Source organism: Thunnus albacares, chromosome 19, assembly GCF_914725855.1.
Source record: "Thunnus albacares chromosome 19, fThuAlb1.1, whole genome shotgun sequence".
Lineage (NCBI taxonomy): Eukaryota > Metazoa > Chordata > Actinopteri > Scombriformes > Scombridae > Thunnus > Thunnus albacares.
The window spans coordinates 21,683,510-21,698,942 of NC_058124.1; the positions used below are offsets into that span (position 1 = coordinate 21,683,510).

The 15,433-nt window shown below is 39.8% G+C and overlaps 4 protein-coding genes across 4 annotated transcripts; 3 read left to right on the forward strand and 1 right to left on the reverse strand.

Annotated features, from left to right (window-relative positions):
• Positions 1-335: 335 nt before the first annotated feature.
• On the reverse strand, positions 336-2,572 carry LOC122969823 (apolipoprotein A-IV-like). The gene is made up of 4 exons (XM_044335822.1): positions 1,641-2,572; positions 1,504-1,551; positions 1,267-1,417; positions 336-1,136 (listed from the first exon to the last, which is right to left on the reverse strand). Exons 2-4 carry the CDS (start codon positions 1,541-1,543, stop codon positions 557-559), a joined length of 771 nt encoding a protein of 256 aa, XP_044191757.1. The 5' UTR covers positions 1,544-1,551; positions 1,641-2,572; the 3' UTR covers positions 336-556.
• Positions 2,573-5,099: 2,527 nt separating this feature from the next.
• On the forward strand, positions 5,100-6,383 carry LOC122969946 (apolipoprotein A-IV-like). The gene is made up of 4 exons (XM_044335993.1): positions 5,100-5,164; positions 5,275-5,316; positions 5,439-5,589; positions 5,709-6,383. The coding sequence occupies exons 2-4, from the start codon at positions 5,283-5,285 to the stop codon at positions 6,286-6,288; spliced, it is 765 nt and encodes a 254-aa protein (XP_044191928.1). The 5' UTR covers positions 5,100-5,164; positions 5,275-5,282; the 3' UTR covers positions 6,289-6,383.
• Positions 6,384-9,734: 3,351 nt separating this feature from the next.
• LOC122970161 (apolipoprotein A-IV-like) lies at positions 9,735-11,009 on the forward strand. Its single transcript, XM_044336225.1, has 4 exons — positions 9,735-9,790; positions 9,901-9,942; positions 10,065-10,215; positions 10,335-11,009. Exons 2-4 carry the CDS (start codon positions 9,909-9,911, stop codon positions 10,912-10,914), a joined length of 765 nt encoding a protein of 254 aa, XP_044192160.1. The 5' UTR covers positions 9,735-9,790; positions 9,901-9,908; the 3' UTR covers positions 10,915-11,009.
• A 2,830-nt stretch (positions 11,010-13,839) lies between these two features.
• On the forward strand, positions 13,840-15,137 carry LOC122969993 (apolipoprotein A-IV-like). The gene is made up of 4 exons (XM_044336062.1): positions 13,840-13,899; positions 14,029-14,070; positions 14,193-14,343; positions 14,463-15,137. The coding sequence occupies exons 2-4, from the start codon at positions 14,037-14,039 to the stop codon at positions 15,040-15,042; spliced, it is 765 nt and encodes a 254-aa protein (XP_044191997.1). The 5' UTR covers positions 13,840-13,899; positions 14,029-14,036; the 3' UTR covers positions 15,043-15,137.
• The last annotated feature ends 296 nt before the right edge of the window (positions 15,138-15,433 follow it).

Sequence of the window (15,433 nt, forward strand, 5' to 3'; positions counted from 1 at the left end):
ACTGTTAAAAGTGATATTAATTTTTTTCTGTTTTTGTTTTTTGATATTTGTTGCTTGATGCACTTTTCATTTTGCACTGTCTTGTGTGTTGCTCCGCCTTCTTGTGTTGGACGATTTAATTGCAGAATCAGTGTTAATTTGTCATTAATCTTGAGAATATTTGTCTTTTGTTCCAGTGACTGTATTTAAATGTGCTTGAAATATTGAAAAGCATAGTGTTATACAAGAATTTATAGCAGCAAAATGCATTTTTCTAACCAACAGGGTTGTTTTTTGCAATCACTGCTGTGCATTTTCCATTTCAAATGCAAAGAAAGTTCCATGACGCGACAAAATACATTCAACATATTTATTGTTTCTTTACAGATAAAATCTTACAGTTGTAAACAGTCACACAATAGATAGAATACTGACATAGTTCAGAAGTTTGCCTCTGAGAGCGTCTGTGAGCATAAAAACATAGAAAATGAGGTATTGCACTTTTCATGAGTCCCATTAACACCTGATGATCAGGCAGTTGAGCTTAATTCACAACTTGGTAAAAGTATTAGTCCGTTTACTGGGTCAGCTTAGTGAAGGACTTCCAGAGAGCAGCCAGCTGCTTCTTCAGGTTCTGGGTGTCAGCTTCCAGCTTAGCCTTCAGCTCCTCTCCGTAGGGAGTCAGGCTCTGCTGGAGCTCCTGGGTTTTCTGGGTCAGCTGGGTCTGGAAGCTCTGGGCCAGGGGGATCATGCTCTTCTGAAACTCATCCAGGCTCTGTTCCATCTTCTCCTTCATCTCCTCGGTGTAGGGGACCATCTGGGCCTGCAGCTCATTCACGTTCTTGTCCAGCTGCCCCTTCAGCTCCTGGCTCTTCTGCAGCAGGACGGCCTTCAGGGCCTCTGGGTCCATGGACTCTGCGTAGGGGGCGGCTTCCTTCTTCAGCTCCTCCACCTGCCTCTGGAGGTCAGCCGCCAGCTCCTCGGCGTACGGCTGCAGGTTAGTGCTCACGGCGGTCAGATCCTTCTCCAGACGAGCCTTCAGCTGCTCGGCCTCCTGGGAGAACTTAGACATGAGGTCCTGGGTCAGAGGAACCACCTGAGTACGCAGAGTTTCGGTGAACTTGTTGACGGCGACGGTGCTCTCAGAAATGAGGTTGCTGCAGAGACACAAACAGAAAGACGGATTTAAGTCATGAAAACTTTTTCTTCTTCAAGCTAAAATTTTCCAATCTAACACTTATTTAACAGAAACATTTAAGTGCTTTTTAATATTTTTCAGGCTCTTACTTGACATCTCTTCCAAGCTCCGACTGTCTGATCTGCTTCAGGGAGTCCTCAGCAGTCATGGTTGCCTTGGCAACGTAATCCCAAAAGGCATCTTTCACCATGTCGACCTGGCGTTTGGGCTGGTTTTGCCACATGATGTTGGCATTGCAACCTGATGAGAGGAAAGTGTTGGTTGATGTACAAAAAAAATATTTATTCTGTGCATATTTTTGTGCCAAATTACCAAAACTTTCTTACCAGTGAAAACAGCGAAGACGAGAACCACGAGGAACTTCATGACTGACACTGCAGATGAGAAAAAAAGATGAAAATTTAGCTTTTTATGTTTTTTTTTTTCTCCTCCTGAACTGAAAACAATTCTCTTGGTGTCTTACCTTTGTGCAAGAGCTTGCTGTTCAGTCAGTGAGCTGTTGAATACTGTGTGTGTGTCCTGCACTGTTCATGTCTAAGTATATATAGGCAGCTGAGTTGTATGGAGGAAACAGGGGGGTAAAGTCCAGCGTTGAGTGCCGTGCTGTCACTGCTGCTTCCACATCACAACAGCAGTGTGTCAGAGACGGCTTCTGACGTCATCACTGCCTGATGAAACCGCATGTAAATGTCATTTTACACGTTTCAGACAGTGTCCAGAGCAGGTTTAGAGATCATTTACTACTTGTGAGAATGTTTTCTTCTCATTTTGTAATTGTTTTATGTTGTAATTGTTCTTAAGACATCTGAAATAGACATTTTCTAGGTCCATTATTAGAAAAGATACCAAATTTCAGCACTTTACTTTAAATCCCTCCATTTAATATTTATAAACAGTTAATAAATTGTTTACAAAACTCTATAATATAGCAGATATAAGTGTGTATTAATGTATTTGTCTACAAATGTAACTGGAGGCTGGTATATAAACAAACAATGAACAACAATATAGCAAAACACAGTCGTAATAATATAAAATATGTCTTTATAAGAGATTTGCTGACAAATACTGTACATTAATAAAAAGTAGAAATGTCCTTATATATGCTCACAACAACATTATAGTGTGTTATAAACTATTTAATTTAAATGCCTGTATGCTGCTTGTAAATGCTAAATAGAGGGATGTTTTGTTTTGTTTTGTTACGGACACTGAAATTTCAAGCTGTATTTGTCTGCACATATATGCAATTTATATGAGTGGCAGTGATGAAAGAAATACTCAAATCACAGTAACATCTCTATGTAAAATATTATTTTACATGTAAAAGTACAGAAGTATTGTCAACAAAGTGTACTTAGTGTATCCCTTGATATACTGTATTACAGCATATTGTAGTATATTGAGCCACATATCTTATTCCACAGTTTTCTGTTTAATGTTTTCTGTTTTGTTTTAAATATTTTATTTGCAGTTTTTGCTTGTGTTCTGTTTTTTATACTTAAGTGCTCTTGCAGTTTTTTTTGTTACTCCTGTTCTTTTGCTGCTTGTAACTTAATGTAAGACTATAATCCTATAAGACTATAATCCTATTTCCTGTTTTGGACCCCTCACCTGTCGCCCCCCAAAAAGTAACACTACCCTCCCTTCAGTAAAAAGAAAAACTACCATGTCCTTTAATTTTGTTCTAATTTCCTGGAAATTTTCTGAGTAATTTGCGGATATTTAACAATGAATTTTTAGGACATTTTACAGAGAGGTTGGTGCAATTTGGTTTGAATTAGAAAAAAAAATGGTTTAGTTGGTAAGTACTGACTTATTATATTTGGTTTCATATTTAGTTGCTAATTTGCAAAAATTCTTCATAAATTAGACTTCTTTAACTGAGAGGAAATACTTAGTTTTCAGTGTGTGTTTTGTGTGTCAAACTACATATTAGCATATTAGATACTTTCTTAAAAACTCTATAATGAGCACATTTCCTGTATACAACCAAATTACATTAAACTCTCATAGAAATGTCCTAAGATTTAACAGTGATACAGAAGCTACTTTTAAGAAATTATTGAAAAAAAAATCCTGGAAATTAGTAGTAATGTATAGGATCCCTAAAATAAAGAGTTACCGAAATTGTTGATAGACACTCACTTATATAGTATTATAGTGTTTTTAAGAAACAACCTAATATACTAATGTATCATTTGACACACAAAATTACACATTAAAAAGTAAGTATTATTGTAGAATTGTTCATTTGTACCAAATTGGACCACCCTCTCTGTAAAATGTCCTAAAAATTTACTGTTAAATACCTGCAAAATTTGTACACAAAGCGTGAGTTTTCTGAGACACACGGTTCCTAAGAAAGAATACACATGATTTGGATGTAATTTTAAAAAGTGATGACCACTGACAAGAGGTTAGTAGAGGAATGGGTTACTGCTGTGTAAACAGTGATGAGTTGTGACACAGAAACCTCAACACTCACAGTAAGAAAGATTAGATAATGAGGCTGTTACTATTTCACTCTGTTGTTACATATATTATACTGCATTGTTTCTGTTGATTACTGTGAGTTACGTTAAGATGCACATAGTAAACATGCATACTGACACACTTAAATATTCTTAACTTTATGCAGACAAAGTATTTTCCTCATTAGATGTTAACATGACATGTGAATGTGTGCAGGACTTTGATCCAGTTGTGCCATTTGACCTGCAGATTATCTTTTCAGAAGAATGTCATACTTCCTTATACAGCAGTTCCCTCCGGACAAACTGATAAGATAGAGGAGCTAAAGTCTTCATCTCGGGAGAAACCCCTGATAAACTGATAAACTTCCCGCTGTTTTCAAATGACGCATACACAGACCTTGAAACAAATTATAAAGAGACTTAATTGGAGGTAGGTAATATATTGATGTGCCACTCTGGTTAAAGTAGAAGGTCAGAAAAAGTTTTTTCTGACATGTTATCTGTAATAGACTTTTGGATAAAGAAAGAAATACACTAACTGACACCAGTTTTACCAAAAAGATACAACAAAAGACAGATTTTTCATCCTTGCCCCTGAATGTGTCTGCATACCACAACTTTAAATACCCTCCAAATCTGTTGTGATCATTTAAGAAAATCTTGACATATTTATTTCAATTTATTATAATATTACAGTTATGAAGCTGTAATCTTGTAGCTTCTACCAATGACATGCACAGATTCTCTACAAGGGGGCATTAGCGAACAAGAGGCACCATGCCTTAACGCACCGACCACAAACCACAACGTCCCTGTTTCATGTCCAGCCAAGGACCTTTGCATCTCTCTATAGTCACTATCTAATAAAGGCATAAAAATATATATACCAAAATATACTTTTAAAAATGCGTAAATGTATGTTAATGTTTCCCCTGAGATGGACTTCTTACAGCTGTCAGAAACAATTAACATTTCTAAACACCTTGAAATCTTTCATCATGAAGAGGTAAGAGTGAATGGATAAGAGTGTGACTTTACCACTGATTGATTCTTATTTCTTAGGCAGGACCCGAATTTTTTTGAAAGCCGTCAATCCTCTAAGGCCAAAAAGGTCTCTGCTAATTACTCAGTATTTTTTCTTTAAAATAAAATTTAAAATGCAGTACTTTTCTTGTACTGAAGTTGTTCGATTAAAATGATTGCATAGCTACTTTAAAGGATTTCAAAACCCTTTTGCTCAGTAGCTTTCTGTGTAACTTAATGTGATGCTGTTTACAGTAAAGTATAAAACTTTGCTCAACTTATTCTGATGCAAAAACAAAACATGACAGAAGGAAGAAGCAATGACACAATATACGACGTGGAGTGACAGCAGTGACAGAAATCTGTCCAGCAGGGCAACCAGAGGAGGACTTTGCTCTTCAATATGACTATAAAACGTCTGAACGGGTGTCTGCACAACACAAGCCATCAGACTCAGAGTCAAGAAGAGACGAGCTGCCTCTGCAAGGTAAAACATCTTCTTATTATAAAACATTTTTCAATTTTCAAATCCAAGAGTAAATTCATGGTAAGAGTAGACTGTTTTTTAAATTGTACTTGTATTTCTTCATCCAACAGATTCAATCATGAAGGTCCTTGTGGTTCTCGCACTTTTCTCTGGTGAGTGAATTTTTGTCTTTGAGAGTTTGGATCCATGTTAAAGCACAACTGCTGAATAAATGTTTGGTTTCTATTTGTTTTCTACTCTAACCTCTGTGCTGAACCTACTGTTTTATCCACAGTTTGCAATGCCGACATCCTGTGGCAGGAGCCGTCCAAGACCAGTCTGGACATGGTGAAAGATGCTTTCTGGGACTACGTTGCCAAGGCAACACACACCGCTGAGGACTCTCTGGAGAGGATCAGACAATCCGAGCTGGGACAGGAAGTCAAGTAAGAGTCAATGTGATAAAGAATCAGTGATTAAAGTTGTATATAAATAAATCTATATGTGTATATATGTATAAATAAATGTTTCTGTTTAATAAGTGCTTATTGTTTCTTTCTGACAGCACCAAGATCTCTCAGAGCGCTGATACAGTGAACCAGTACATCGTCACTCTGCGTACTCAGGTGGCTCCTCTGACTCAGGACTTCATGACTCAGTTCTCCCAGGAGGCCGAGCAGCTGAAGGCCCGTCTGGAGAAGGATCTGACCGCCGTGAGCACTACCCTGCAGCCCTTTGCTGAGCAGCTGGTGGCTGACCTCCAGAGGCAGGTGGAGGACCTGAAGAAGGAAGCCGCCCCCTACGCAGAGTCCATGGACCCAGAGGCCCTGAAGGCCGTCCTGCTGCAGAAGAGCCAGGAGCTGAGGGGAGAGCTGGATAAGAAAGTGACCGAGCTGCAGGCCCAGATGGTCCCCTACACTGAGGAGATGAAGCAGAAGTTGGAGCAGAGTGTGGATGAGTTTCAGAAGAGCATGATGCCCCTGGCCCAGAGCTTCCAGACCCAGCTGACCCAGAAAACCCAGGAGCTCCAGCAGAGCCTGACTCCCTACGGAGAGGAGCTGAAGGCTAAGCTGGACGCCAGCGCTCAGGACCTGCAGGCTCAGCTGACTGCTCTCTGGGAGTCTTTCACTCAGAAGACCCAGTAAGCAGACTATCCTATGTCTATCCAGCCTCTAATCACCAAATATTTATTGTATCTGTAACCAATGTATATTTTATTTAATAAAAACTTGACAATCAATCAGTTCAGTGTTTTCAGTGTCTTAATCACAATGCAAAAGTTGGGTCAGGTTTTCACAGAGGAGTGGTTCCTTTCTCAACAATTTAGTTCAAGGATTGCACTCATAAAGCTCCACTTACAATAAAATACAAACACAGAGACACAATTTTATGACTCATCAAGAGTCAGTGTACATTTGTGCAGGATCATCTCACTCAGGAGACTAGGGGTGTGTCCGAATAAAAATACATTTTTCGGCAAAGCACAAATGGTGGGTTTTTTATGAATATTTGTTTCATACAAATATTTTAAAAGCAGGTCTCAACGAGCGGAGTCATATCCACCTGCTACATGACATACGTTTCCTAATTTGGACATCACTCCCGGAGTTGGGGGTGTTCCCCAGAGATAAAGCTGAGCTACTACACACACAAAGTTCTCCCAAGGGACTCTCCATAACCTGTTTCCTTTCTCCTTTCCACAAAGTTAGGTTGTAAGAAATAGGCAATAAATGAAAAGTGCAAAGCAATAGTTGCCTTTGAAGTTCCTCCCAACACATTACACAGTGTGCTGTCTGTGTGTTATGGGTGCCTGCAATAAGGCGATGAGTAAAGTTTTAGCTTAGTAGTCAGTGCAGTCGTCTATGATCTGGGAGACTCCAGTACGAGACCCAGTGTGGGGACCTCCTTTGTAAGATAGTTTATTCATGAACACTTATTGTAATACTTTATTTTTCTAAAATTAAAAGTGTAATCAAAACAAAAACAGGATTTTAAAGCCTCTCTCCTCTTTTATTCAAATACAAATACAAATAATTTTGCTGCCTCAACAAATATAGATACAAATAAAAATACCAGGCCCTCTGCACATGCCTACAGGAGACACTCTTTGACCTATAGAGGGTTATTGTGTGTTATGTCATGTGATGGTGTCTGTTGGAAACCAGCTCTTAATGCTGATTCTGCCTGTGGTTCCTGCACCTCTAATACTGAACTTAGCCCTGAATTAACAGAGGAATTTCTGACTTATTTTGTTAAAAAGGAGGAGAATATTAGGACTCAGATCTTTTCAGACACGTGTGTCTTATCTGTCCCCACCTCAAACTGTGCAGTGCTGACCCAATGTCAGCCAATTTCCCTTTCAGTCATAGAAACTACTGTCTCTCATATTAAATACTCTTCCCAGCTTGATATTATTCACTCTAAATTTTAAAAGACGTATTGCCCACTGTCATTCCCTGCATTTAACAATTATTAATTGCTCCTTGGCCATTAGTATTTTCCTTTTTCTTTTAAACATGCAATTGTGCAAACTATGTTAAATAAACCTAATCTTGACATGCTGAACCTCAGCAATTACTGACCTATTTCTAAAATATCTTTCTTATATAAGGTGTCAGAGAAAGTTATTCCCTCTAGCCTCTAGACCTGAGTGTGGCCTCTGATACAGTAGACCACTCCATCCTTCTACAGCATCTTAAAACTTGGGTTGGTCTAAAAGGGTCTGCTCTCAACTTATTATCTGTCTAATAGAACCTTTTCTGATGCTGTTGGGAATTCCCCATCTTCTGTTTCCCAGTTTACTCATGGTGTTACTCAAGGGTCAATCTTGGGTCCGTTACTGTTCTTCATTTATATGCTGCCCTTTGGTCAGGTCATTAATAAGCATAATGTGCAGTACCTTTATTATGCTTACGACACCCTGTTATATGTCACTTTACAATCCACTAATCATAGCAGCCTAACCCAACTTACCGCCTGCTTCTAATATCACTTGCTGGACTTCCCAAAATGTTCTCAAACTTAACAATGACAAAACAGAAATGATCTTGTTTGCCACACCCAATTCTTTGAGTCAGGTTGTCGGCAATCTAGGAGCCCTCTCACATAACATTTAGCCAACTGCAAGAAATTTGTGTCTTTTATTTGATTTGGGCCTTTGTCACCAAGTTAAGAAGGTTGTTCAATCATGTCTCAACTTAAGTTAATTTCAAAAGTTAGATCCTTCATATCCTTTGAGGATTTACACAGGGTTGTCCATGCCTATATATTTTCTCATTGAGATTTCGGTAATGCCGTCTACACAGGTATTACTCAGGCCATCCTCTATTGCCTTCAACTGATTCAAAGTACCGCTGCTAGAATTATCACTGGTTCAAGAAAACAAGATCATATAACTTCAATTCTGGCCTCCCTACATTGGCTTCTTGTTCATTTTCACATTGATTTTTAAATTTTACTGTTGACCTTCAAGGCTTTACATGACCAGACCCCTAATTGTATCAAAGATCTACTGACCCCTTATGTTCCTGCTTGGCTGATAGTGGTTTCCTGGTGGTTCCCAGAGCCCAGCTAGTGACTCAGGGCTATCAGGCTTTTGCAGTCCGGGCTCCCAAACTCTGGAATGACTTAGATGCCGAGATTAGGTTTATAAAATCTATCACTGCTTTTAAATCTCTTCATATTTCCTAGATGGGACCCAAATTTTTTCGGAAGCCATCGACAGCATGGGAGTAGGGTGTAGTTATTGGATTTGCTGCTAGGTAGCGTATGCCTACAGCTTGGTGAAACAAAAATTGGGACTGAAAGGGTGAAGACTCACCACTGTGGAAGAAATTCAGGAAGACACGCAGGAGGCTCTTGACATGGTGACAAAAGATGACAACAGGAAATGTTTTCAGGATTAGGAGAAGCAGTGGGACAAGTCTATCGCATCTAAAGGAGAGTAGTTTGAAGGGGATTAGACAGGTACTATTGAAAGATTTATAATGACACTTGCAGATATTTTTTGCAGGTATTCTTAAAGTTTTTGTGACTAAAACTCACCAAATGCACATAGCAGTGGCAGAAAACACTCATATGTGTAGATTTTAAAGGTAGCAAGGAATAATACAATATAATATTTTGTTGTTCAGTTTGGGGGACTTGCTACCTCTGGTATGATATAGAAAGTGACGGTTTAAAGAGTTAAATTAGGTTCCTGGTTGAAAAGGTCGGTTCCTTTTTTTGCCACTAAGGGCAAAAAGGTCATTGCTAATTGTTCAGTTTTTTCATTAAAATAAAATGTAAAATGCAGTACTTTTCCTGTACTCCAGTTTTTTTTTTATTAAAATGATTGTATAGCCATTTTGAAGGATTTCAAAACCCTTTTGCCCAGTAGCTTTCTTTGTAACTGCTTAATGTGATGCTGTTTAAAGCAAAGTATAAACCTTTGCTCCACTCATTCTGATGCAAAAACAAAATGTCACAGGACAAAGAAGCAATGACACAATATACGACGTGGAGTGACAGCAGTGACAGAAATCTGTCCAGCAGGGCAACCAGAGGAGGACTTTGCTCTTCAATATGACTATAAAACGTCTGAACGGGCGTCTGCACAACACAAGCCATCAGACTCAGAGTCAAGAAGAGACAAGCTGCCTCTGCAAGGTAAAACATCTTCTTATTATAAAACATTTTTCAATTTTCAAATCCAAGACTAAATTCATAGTAAGAGTAGACTGTTTTTTAAATTGTACTTGTATTTCTTCATCCAACAGATTCAATCATGAAGGTCCTTGTGGTTCTCGCACTTTTCTCTGGTGAGTGAATTTTTGTCTTGGAGAGTTTGGATCCATGTTAAAGCACAACTGCTGAATAAATGTTTGGTTTCTATTTGTTTTCTACTCTAACCTCTGTGCTGAACCTACTGTTTTATCCACAGTTTGCAATGCCGACATCCTGTGGCAGGAGCCACCCAAGACCAGTCTGGACATGGTGAAAGATGCTTTCTGGGACTACGTTGCCAAGGCAACACACACCGCTGAGGACTCTCTGGAGAGGATCAGACAGTCTGAGCTGGGACAGGAAGTCAAGTAAGAGTCAATGTGATAAAGAATCAGTGATTAAAGTTGTATATAAATAAATCTATATGTGTATATATGTATAAACAAATGTTTCTGTTTAATAAGTGCTTATTGTTTCTTTCTGACAGCACCAAGATCTCTCAGAGTGCTGATACAGTGAACCAGTACATCGTCACTCTGCGTACTCAGGTGGCTCCTCTGACTCAGGACTTCATGACTCAGTTCTCCCAGGAGGCCGAGCAGCTGAAGGCCCGTCTGGAGAAGGATCTGACCGCCGTGAGCACTACCCTGCAGCCCTTTGCCGAGCAGCTGGTGGCTGACCTCCAGAGGCAGGTGGAGGACCTGAAGAAGGAAGCCGCCCCCTACGCAGAGTCCATGGACCCAGAGGCCCTGAAGGCCGTCCTGCTGCAGAAGAGCCAGGAGCTGAGGGGAGAGCTGGATAAGAAAGTGACCGAGCTGCAGGCCCAGATGGTCCCCTACACTGAGGAGATGAAGCAGAAGTTGGAGCAGAGTGTGGATGAGTTTCAGAAGAGCATGATGCCCCTGGCCCAGAGCTTCCAGACCCAGCTGACCCAGAAAACCCAGGAGCTCCAGCAGAGCCTGACTCCCTACGGAGAGGAGCTGAAGGCTAAGCTGGACGCCAGCGCTCAGGACCTGCAGGCTCAGCTGACTGCTCTCTGGGAGTCTTTCACTCAGAAGACCCAGTAAGCAGACTATCCTATGTCTATCCAGCCTCTAATCACCAAATATTTATTGTATCTGTAACCAATGTATATTTTATTTAATAAAAACTTGACAATCAGTTCAGTGTTTTCAGTGTCTTAATCACAATGCAAGAGTTGGGTCAGGTTTTCACAGAGGAGTGGTTCCTTTCTCACTTTCTCAACAATTTAGTTCAAGGACTGCACTCATAAAGCTCCACTAACAATAAATAGGTAGAGGTCTGCCTGCAATAATGTGATGAGTAAAGTTTTAGCTCAGTAGCCAATGCAGTCGTCTATATGTGGGAGACTCCAGTTCGAGACCCAGTGTGGGGACCTCCTTCATAAGGTAGTTTATTCATGAACAATTATTGTAACACCTTAATTTTCTAAAATTAAGAGCATAATAAAAACAAAAACAGGATTTTAAAGCTTCTCTCCTCTTTTATTCGAATACAAATACAAATAATTTTGCTGCGTCAATAAATATAGATACAAAAACAAATACATTAACTACATCAATTACATTAAGAATTACAATGAGCACACTGCCCATACATAAAAACCAGTCTCTCTGCTTTATGTCAATAAAACATTGACAGAAATTAATTTAATTAATTTAAACCAAATTGTTAAAGGTGCCACACATTCTAAAAGCCATACTTATGATCTGGTCCTCACCAGTGGTTTTCTCCCCATGACTGTGAACCTCATTGACTTTTATGTCTCAGATTATAAAGCCATTGTTTTTAATGTTCCTTTATCTCCTCCCACTGGTGAGCCTTGTGCCACCGTCCTGTTACATGTTCTCAATGCTGATTCTGCTTGTGAAGCTTTCTCCAATACCTTAACCTCAAGCTCATTATGCAGCAACAGTGTCCGGATGTTCTGACTTATTCTTTCAATACTGCCTGCCTCTCTATCCTTGATCATATTCCCCCTCTTAAAATCAGAAAGAAAAAGTATAATCCTTCTCCATTACTCATTGAGCACACTCGGGCCCTTAAGAGACAATGAAGAAAAGATGAACATATATGGAAAGCTAATAGGCCACAAGTCTCCCTTGACAGCTTAAGAAGTCACATGGTCAACTATCAGACTGCTGTTAAAGAGGCAAGATCAGCCAATTTCTCCAGTTTGATTTCCAGTAATTCCTGTAACTTGAGATTTATTTAAGGTTATTGATTCTGCGTTCTGTGAACAGTTCTTCCACCTCTAATACTGAACTTAGACCTGAATTAATGGAGGAATTACTGAGTTATTTTGTTAAAAAGGTGGAGAATATTAGGACTCAGATCTTTTCAGACAAGTGTGTCCTATCTGTCCCCACCTCAAACTGTGCAGTGATGACCCAATTTCCCTCTCAGTCCTAGAGACCACTGTCTCTCATATTAAATACTCTTCCCAGCTTGATATTATTCACCCTAAACTTTTAAAAGACGTATTGCCCACTGTCATTCCCTGCAATTAACAATTATTAATTGCTCCTTGGCCATTAGTATTTTCCTTTTTCTTTTAAACATGTAATTGTGCAAACTATGTGAAAGAAACCTAATCATGACCCGCTGAACCTTAGCAATTACTGACCTATTTCTAAATATCTTTTTTATGTATGGTGTTGGAGAAAGTTATTCCCTCTAGCCTCTCAACTGATTGCTTATATAAATGTTAACAGCATTTCCGATAAGTATCAGTCTGGTTTAGAGCTCTAAACAGTACTGAGACTTAGTTAAGGTGACAAATGACTTACTCCCTGCTGCAGATGAAGGTGAAAACTCCATTCTGGTTCTGCTAGGCCTGAGTCTGGCCTTTGATACAGTAGACCACTCCATCCTTCTACAGCATCTTAAAACTTGGGTTGGTCTAAAAGGGTCTGCTCTCAACTTATTATCTGTCTAATAGAACCTTTTCTGTTGTTGTTGGGAATTCCCTGTCATCTGTTTCCCAGTTTACTCATGGTGTCCCTCAAGGGTCAATCTTGGGTCCGTTACTGTTCTTCATTTATATGCTGCCCTTTGGTCAGGTCATTAAGAAGTATAATGTGCAGTACCATTGTTATGCTGACGACACCCAGTTATATGTCCCTTTACAATACACTAATCATAGCAGCCTAACCCAACTTATCGCCTGCCTTTCTGGACTTCTCAAAACTTCCTCAAACTTAACAATGACAAAACAGAAATGATCTTGTTTGCCACACCCAATTCTTTCAGTTAGATAGGCTGCAATCTTGGAGCCCTCTCACATAACATTAAGCCAACTGTAAGAAATGTGTGTGTTTTATTTGATTCTGGTCTTTGTTTTGATCACCAAGTTAAGAAGGTTGTTCAATCATCTTTCTTTCAACTTAAGTTAATTTCAAAAGTTAGATTATTCATATCCTTTGAGGATTTACACAGGGCTCATTTAGATTTCAGTAATGCCTTCTACACTCATATGTGTAGATTTTAAAGGTAACAAGGAATAATACAATATAATATTTTGTTGTTCAGTTTGGGGGACTTGCTACCAAAGTGACGGTTTAAAGAGTTAAATTAGGTTCCTGGTCGAAAAGGTCGGTTCCTTTTTTTTTGCCACTAAGGGCAAAAAGGTCACTGCTAATTGTTCAGTATTTTTTCATTAAAATAAAATTTCAAATGCAGTACTTTTCTTGTACTCCAGTTGTTCTATTAAAATGATTGTATAGCCATTTTGAAGGATTTCAAAACCCTTTTGCCCAGTAGCTTTCTGTGTAACTGCTTAATGTGATGCTGTTTATAGCAAAGTATAAACCTTTGCTCCACTCATTCTGATGCAAAAACAAAATTTCACAGGACAAAGAAGCAATGACACAATATACGACGTGGAGTGACAGCAGTGACAGAAATCTATCCAGCAGGGCAACCAGAGGAGGACTTTGCTCTTCAATATGATTATAAAACGTCTGAACGGGCATCTGCACAACACAAACCATCAGACTCAGAGTCAAGAAGAGACGAGCTGCCTCTGCAAGGTAAAACATCTTCTTATTATAAAACATTTTTCAATTTTCAAATCCAAGAGTAATCCAATTTTCCAATTTTCCAATCATGGTAAGAGTAGACTGTTTTTTAAATTGTACTTGTATTTCTTCATCCAACAGATTCAATCATGAAGGTCCTTGTGGTTCTCGCACTTTTCTCTGGTGAGTGAATTTTTGTCTTTGAGAGTTTGGATCCATGTTAAAGCACCACTGCTGAATAAATGTTTGGTTTCTATTTGTTTTCTACTCTAACCTCTGTACTGAATCTTCTGTTTTATCCACAGTTTGCAATGCCAACATCCTGTGGCAGGAGCCGCCCAAGACCAGTCTGGACATGGTGAAAGATGCCTTCTGGGACTACGTTGCCAAGGCGACACACACTGCTGAGGACTCTCTGGAGAAGATCAGACAGTCTGAGCTGGGACAGGAAGTCAAGTAAGAGTCAATGTGATTAAGAAACACTTACTGAAGTCTTATATAAATTAATCTATATGTGTATATATGTATAAATAAATGTTTCTGTTTAATAAGTGCTTATTGTTTCTGTCTGACAGCACCAAGATCTCTCAGAGCGCTGATACAGTGAACCAGTACATCGTCACTCTGCGTACTCAGGTGGCTCCTCTGACTCAGGACTTCATGACTCAGTTCTCCCAGGAGGCCGAGCAGCTGAAGGCCCGTCTGGAGAAGGATCTGACCGCCGTGAGCACTACCCTGCAGCCCTTTGCCGAGCAGCTGGTGGCTGACCTCCAGAGGCAGGTGGAGGACCTGAAGAAGGAAGCCGCCCCCTACGCAGAGTCCATGGACCCAGAGGCCCTGAAGGCCGTCCTGCTGCAGAAGAGCCAGGAGCTGAGGGGAGAGCTGGATAAGAAAGTGACCGAGCTGCAGGCCCAGATGGTCCCCTACACTGAGGAGATGAAGCAGAAGTTGGAGCAGAGTGTGGATGAGTTTCAGAAGAGCATGATGCCCCTGGCCCAGAGCTTCCAGACCCAGCTGACCCAGAAAACCCAGGAGCTCCAGCAGAGCCTGACTCCCTACGGAGAGGAGCTGAAGGCTAAGCTGGACGCCAGCACTCAGGACCTAAAGGCTCAGCTGACTGCTCTCTGGGAGTCTTTCACTCAGAAGACCCAGTAAGCAGACTATCCTATGTCTATCCAGCCTCTAATCACCAAATATTTACTGTATCTGTAACCAATGTATATTTTATTTAATAAAAACTTGACAATCAATCAGTTCAGTGTTTTCAGTGTCTTAATCACAATACAAAGGTTATGTCAAGTTATCACAGAGGAGTGGTTCATTTCTCAACAATTTAGTTTAAGGATTGCATTCATAAAATTCCACTAACAATAAAACACAAACACAGAGACACAATTTTATGACTCATCATGAGTCAGTGTACATTTGTGCAGGATTATCTCACTCAGGAGATGCTCTTTGTCCTACAGAGGGTTATTTTGTGTTATGTCATTTGATGGTGTCACACTCTGCTGGAGTGCCCATGAGCAACACACAAAGCCAACAC

Coding starts and splice junctions, on each gene's coding strand:
- LOC122969946 (XM_044335993.1), top strand. CDS start 5,283: ATGAAGGTCCTTGTGGTTCTCGCACTTTTCTCTG. Junction 5,317..5,438: donor GGTTCTCGCACTTTTCTCTG/GTGAGTGAATTT, acceptor TTTTATCCACAG/TTTGCAATGCCGACATCCTG. Junction 5,590..5,708: donor GAGCTGGGACAGGAAGTCAA/GTAAGAGTCAAT, acceptor TCTTTCTGACAG/CACCAAGATCTCTCAGAGCG.
- LOC122969823 (XM_044335822.1), bottom strand. CDS start 1,543: ATGAAGTTCCTCGTGGTTCTCGTCTTCGCTGTTTTCACTG. Junction 1,418..1,503: donor CGTCTTCGCTGTTTTCACTG/GTAAGAAAGTTT, acceptor TCCTCTCATCAG/GTTGCAATGCCAACATCATG. Junction 1,137..1,266: donor GAGCTTGGAAGAGATGTCAA/GTAAGAGCCTGA, acceptor GTGTCTCTGCAG/CAACCTCATTTCTGAGAGCA.
- LOC122969993 (XM_044336062.1), top strand. CDS start 14,037: ATGAAGGTCCTTGTGGTTCTCGCACTTTTCTCTG. Junction 14,071..14,192: donor GGTTCTCGCACTTTTCTCTG/GTGAGTGAATTT, acceptor TTTTATCCACAG/TTTGCAATGCCAACATCCTG. Junction 14,344..14,462: donor GAGCTGGGACAGGAAGTCAA/GTAAGAGTCAAT, acceptor TCTGTCTGACAG/CACCAAGATCTCTCAGAGCG.
- LOC122970161 (XM_044336225.1), top strand. CDS start 9,909: ATGAAGGTCCTTGTGGTTCTCGCACTTTTCTCTG. Junction 9,943..10,064: donor GGTTCTCGCACTTTTCTCTG/GTGAGTGAATTT, acceptor TTTTATCCACAG/TTTGCAATGCCGACATCCTG. Junction 10,216..10,334: donor GAGCTGGGACAGGAAGTCAA/GTAAGAGTCAAT, acceptor TCTTTCTGACAG/CACCAAGATCTCTCAGAGTG.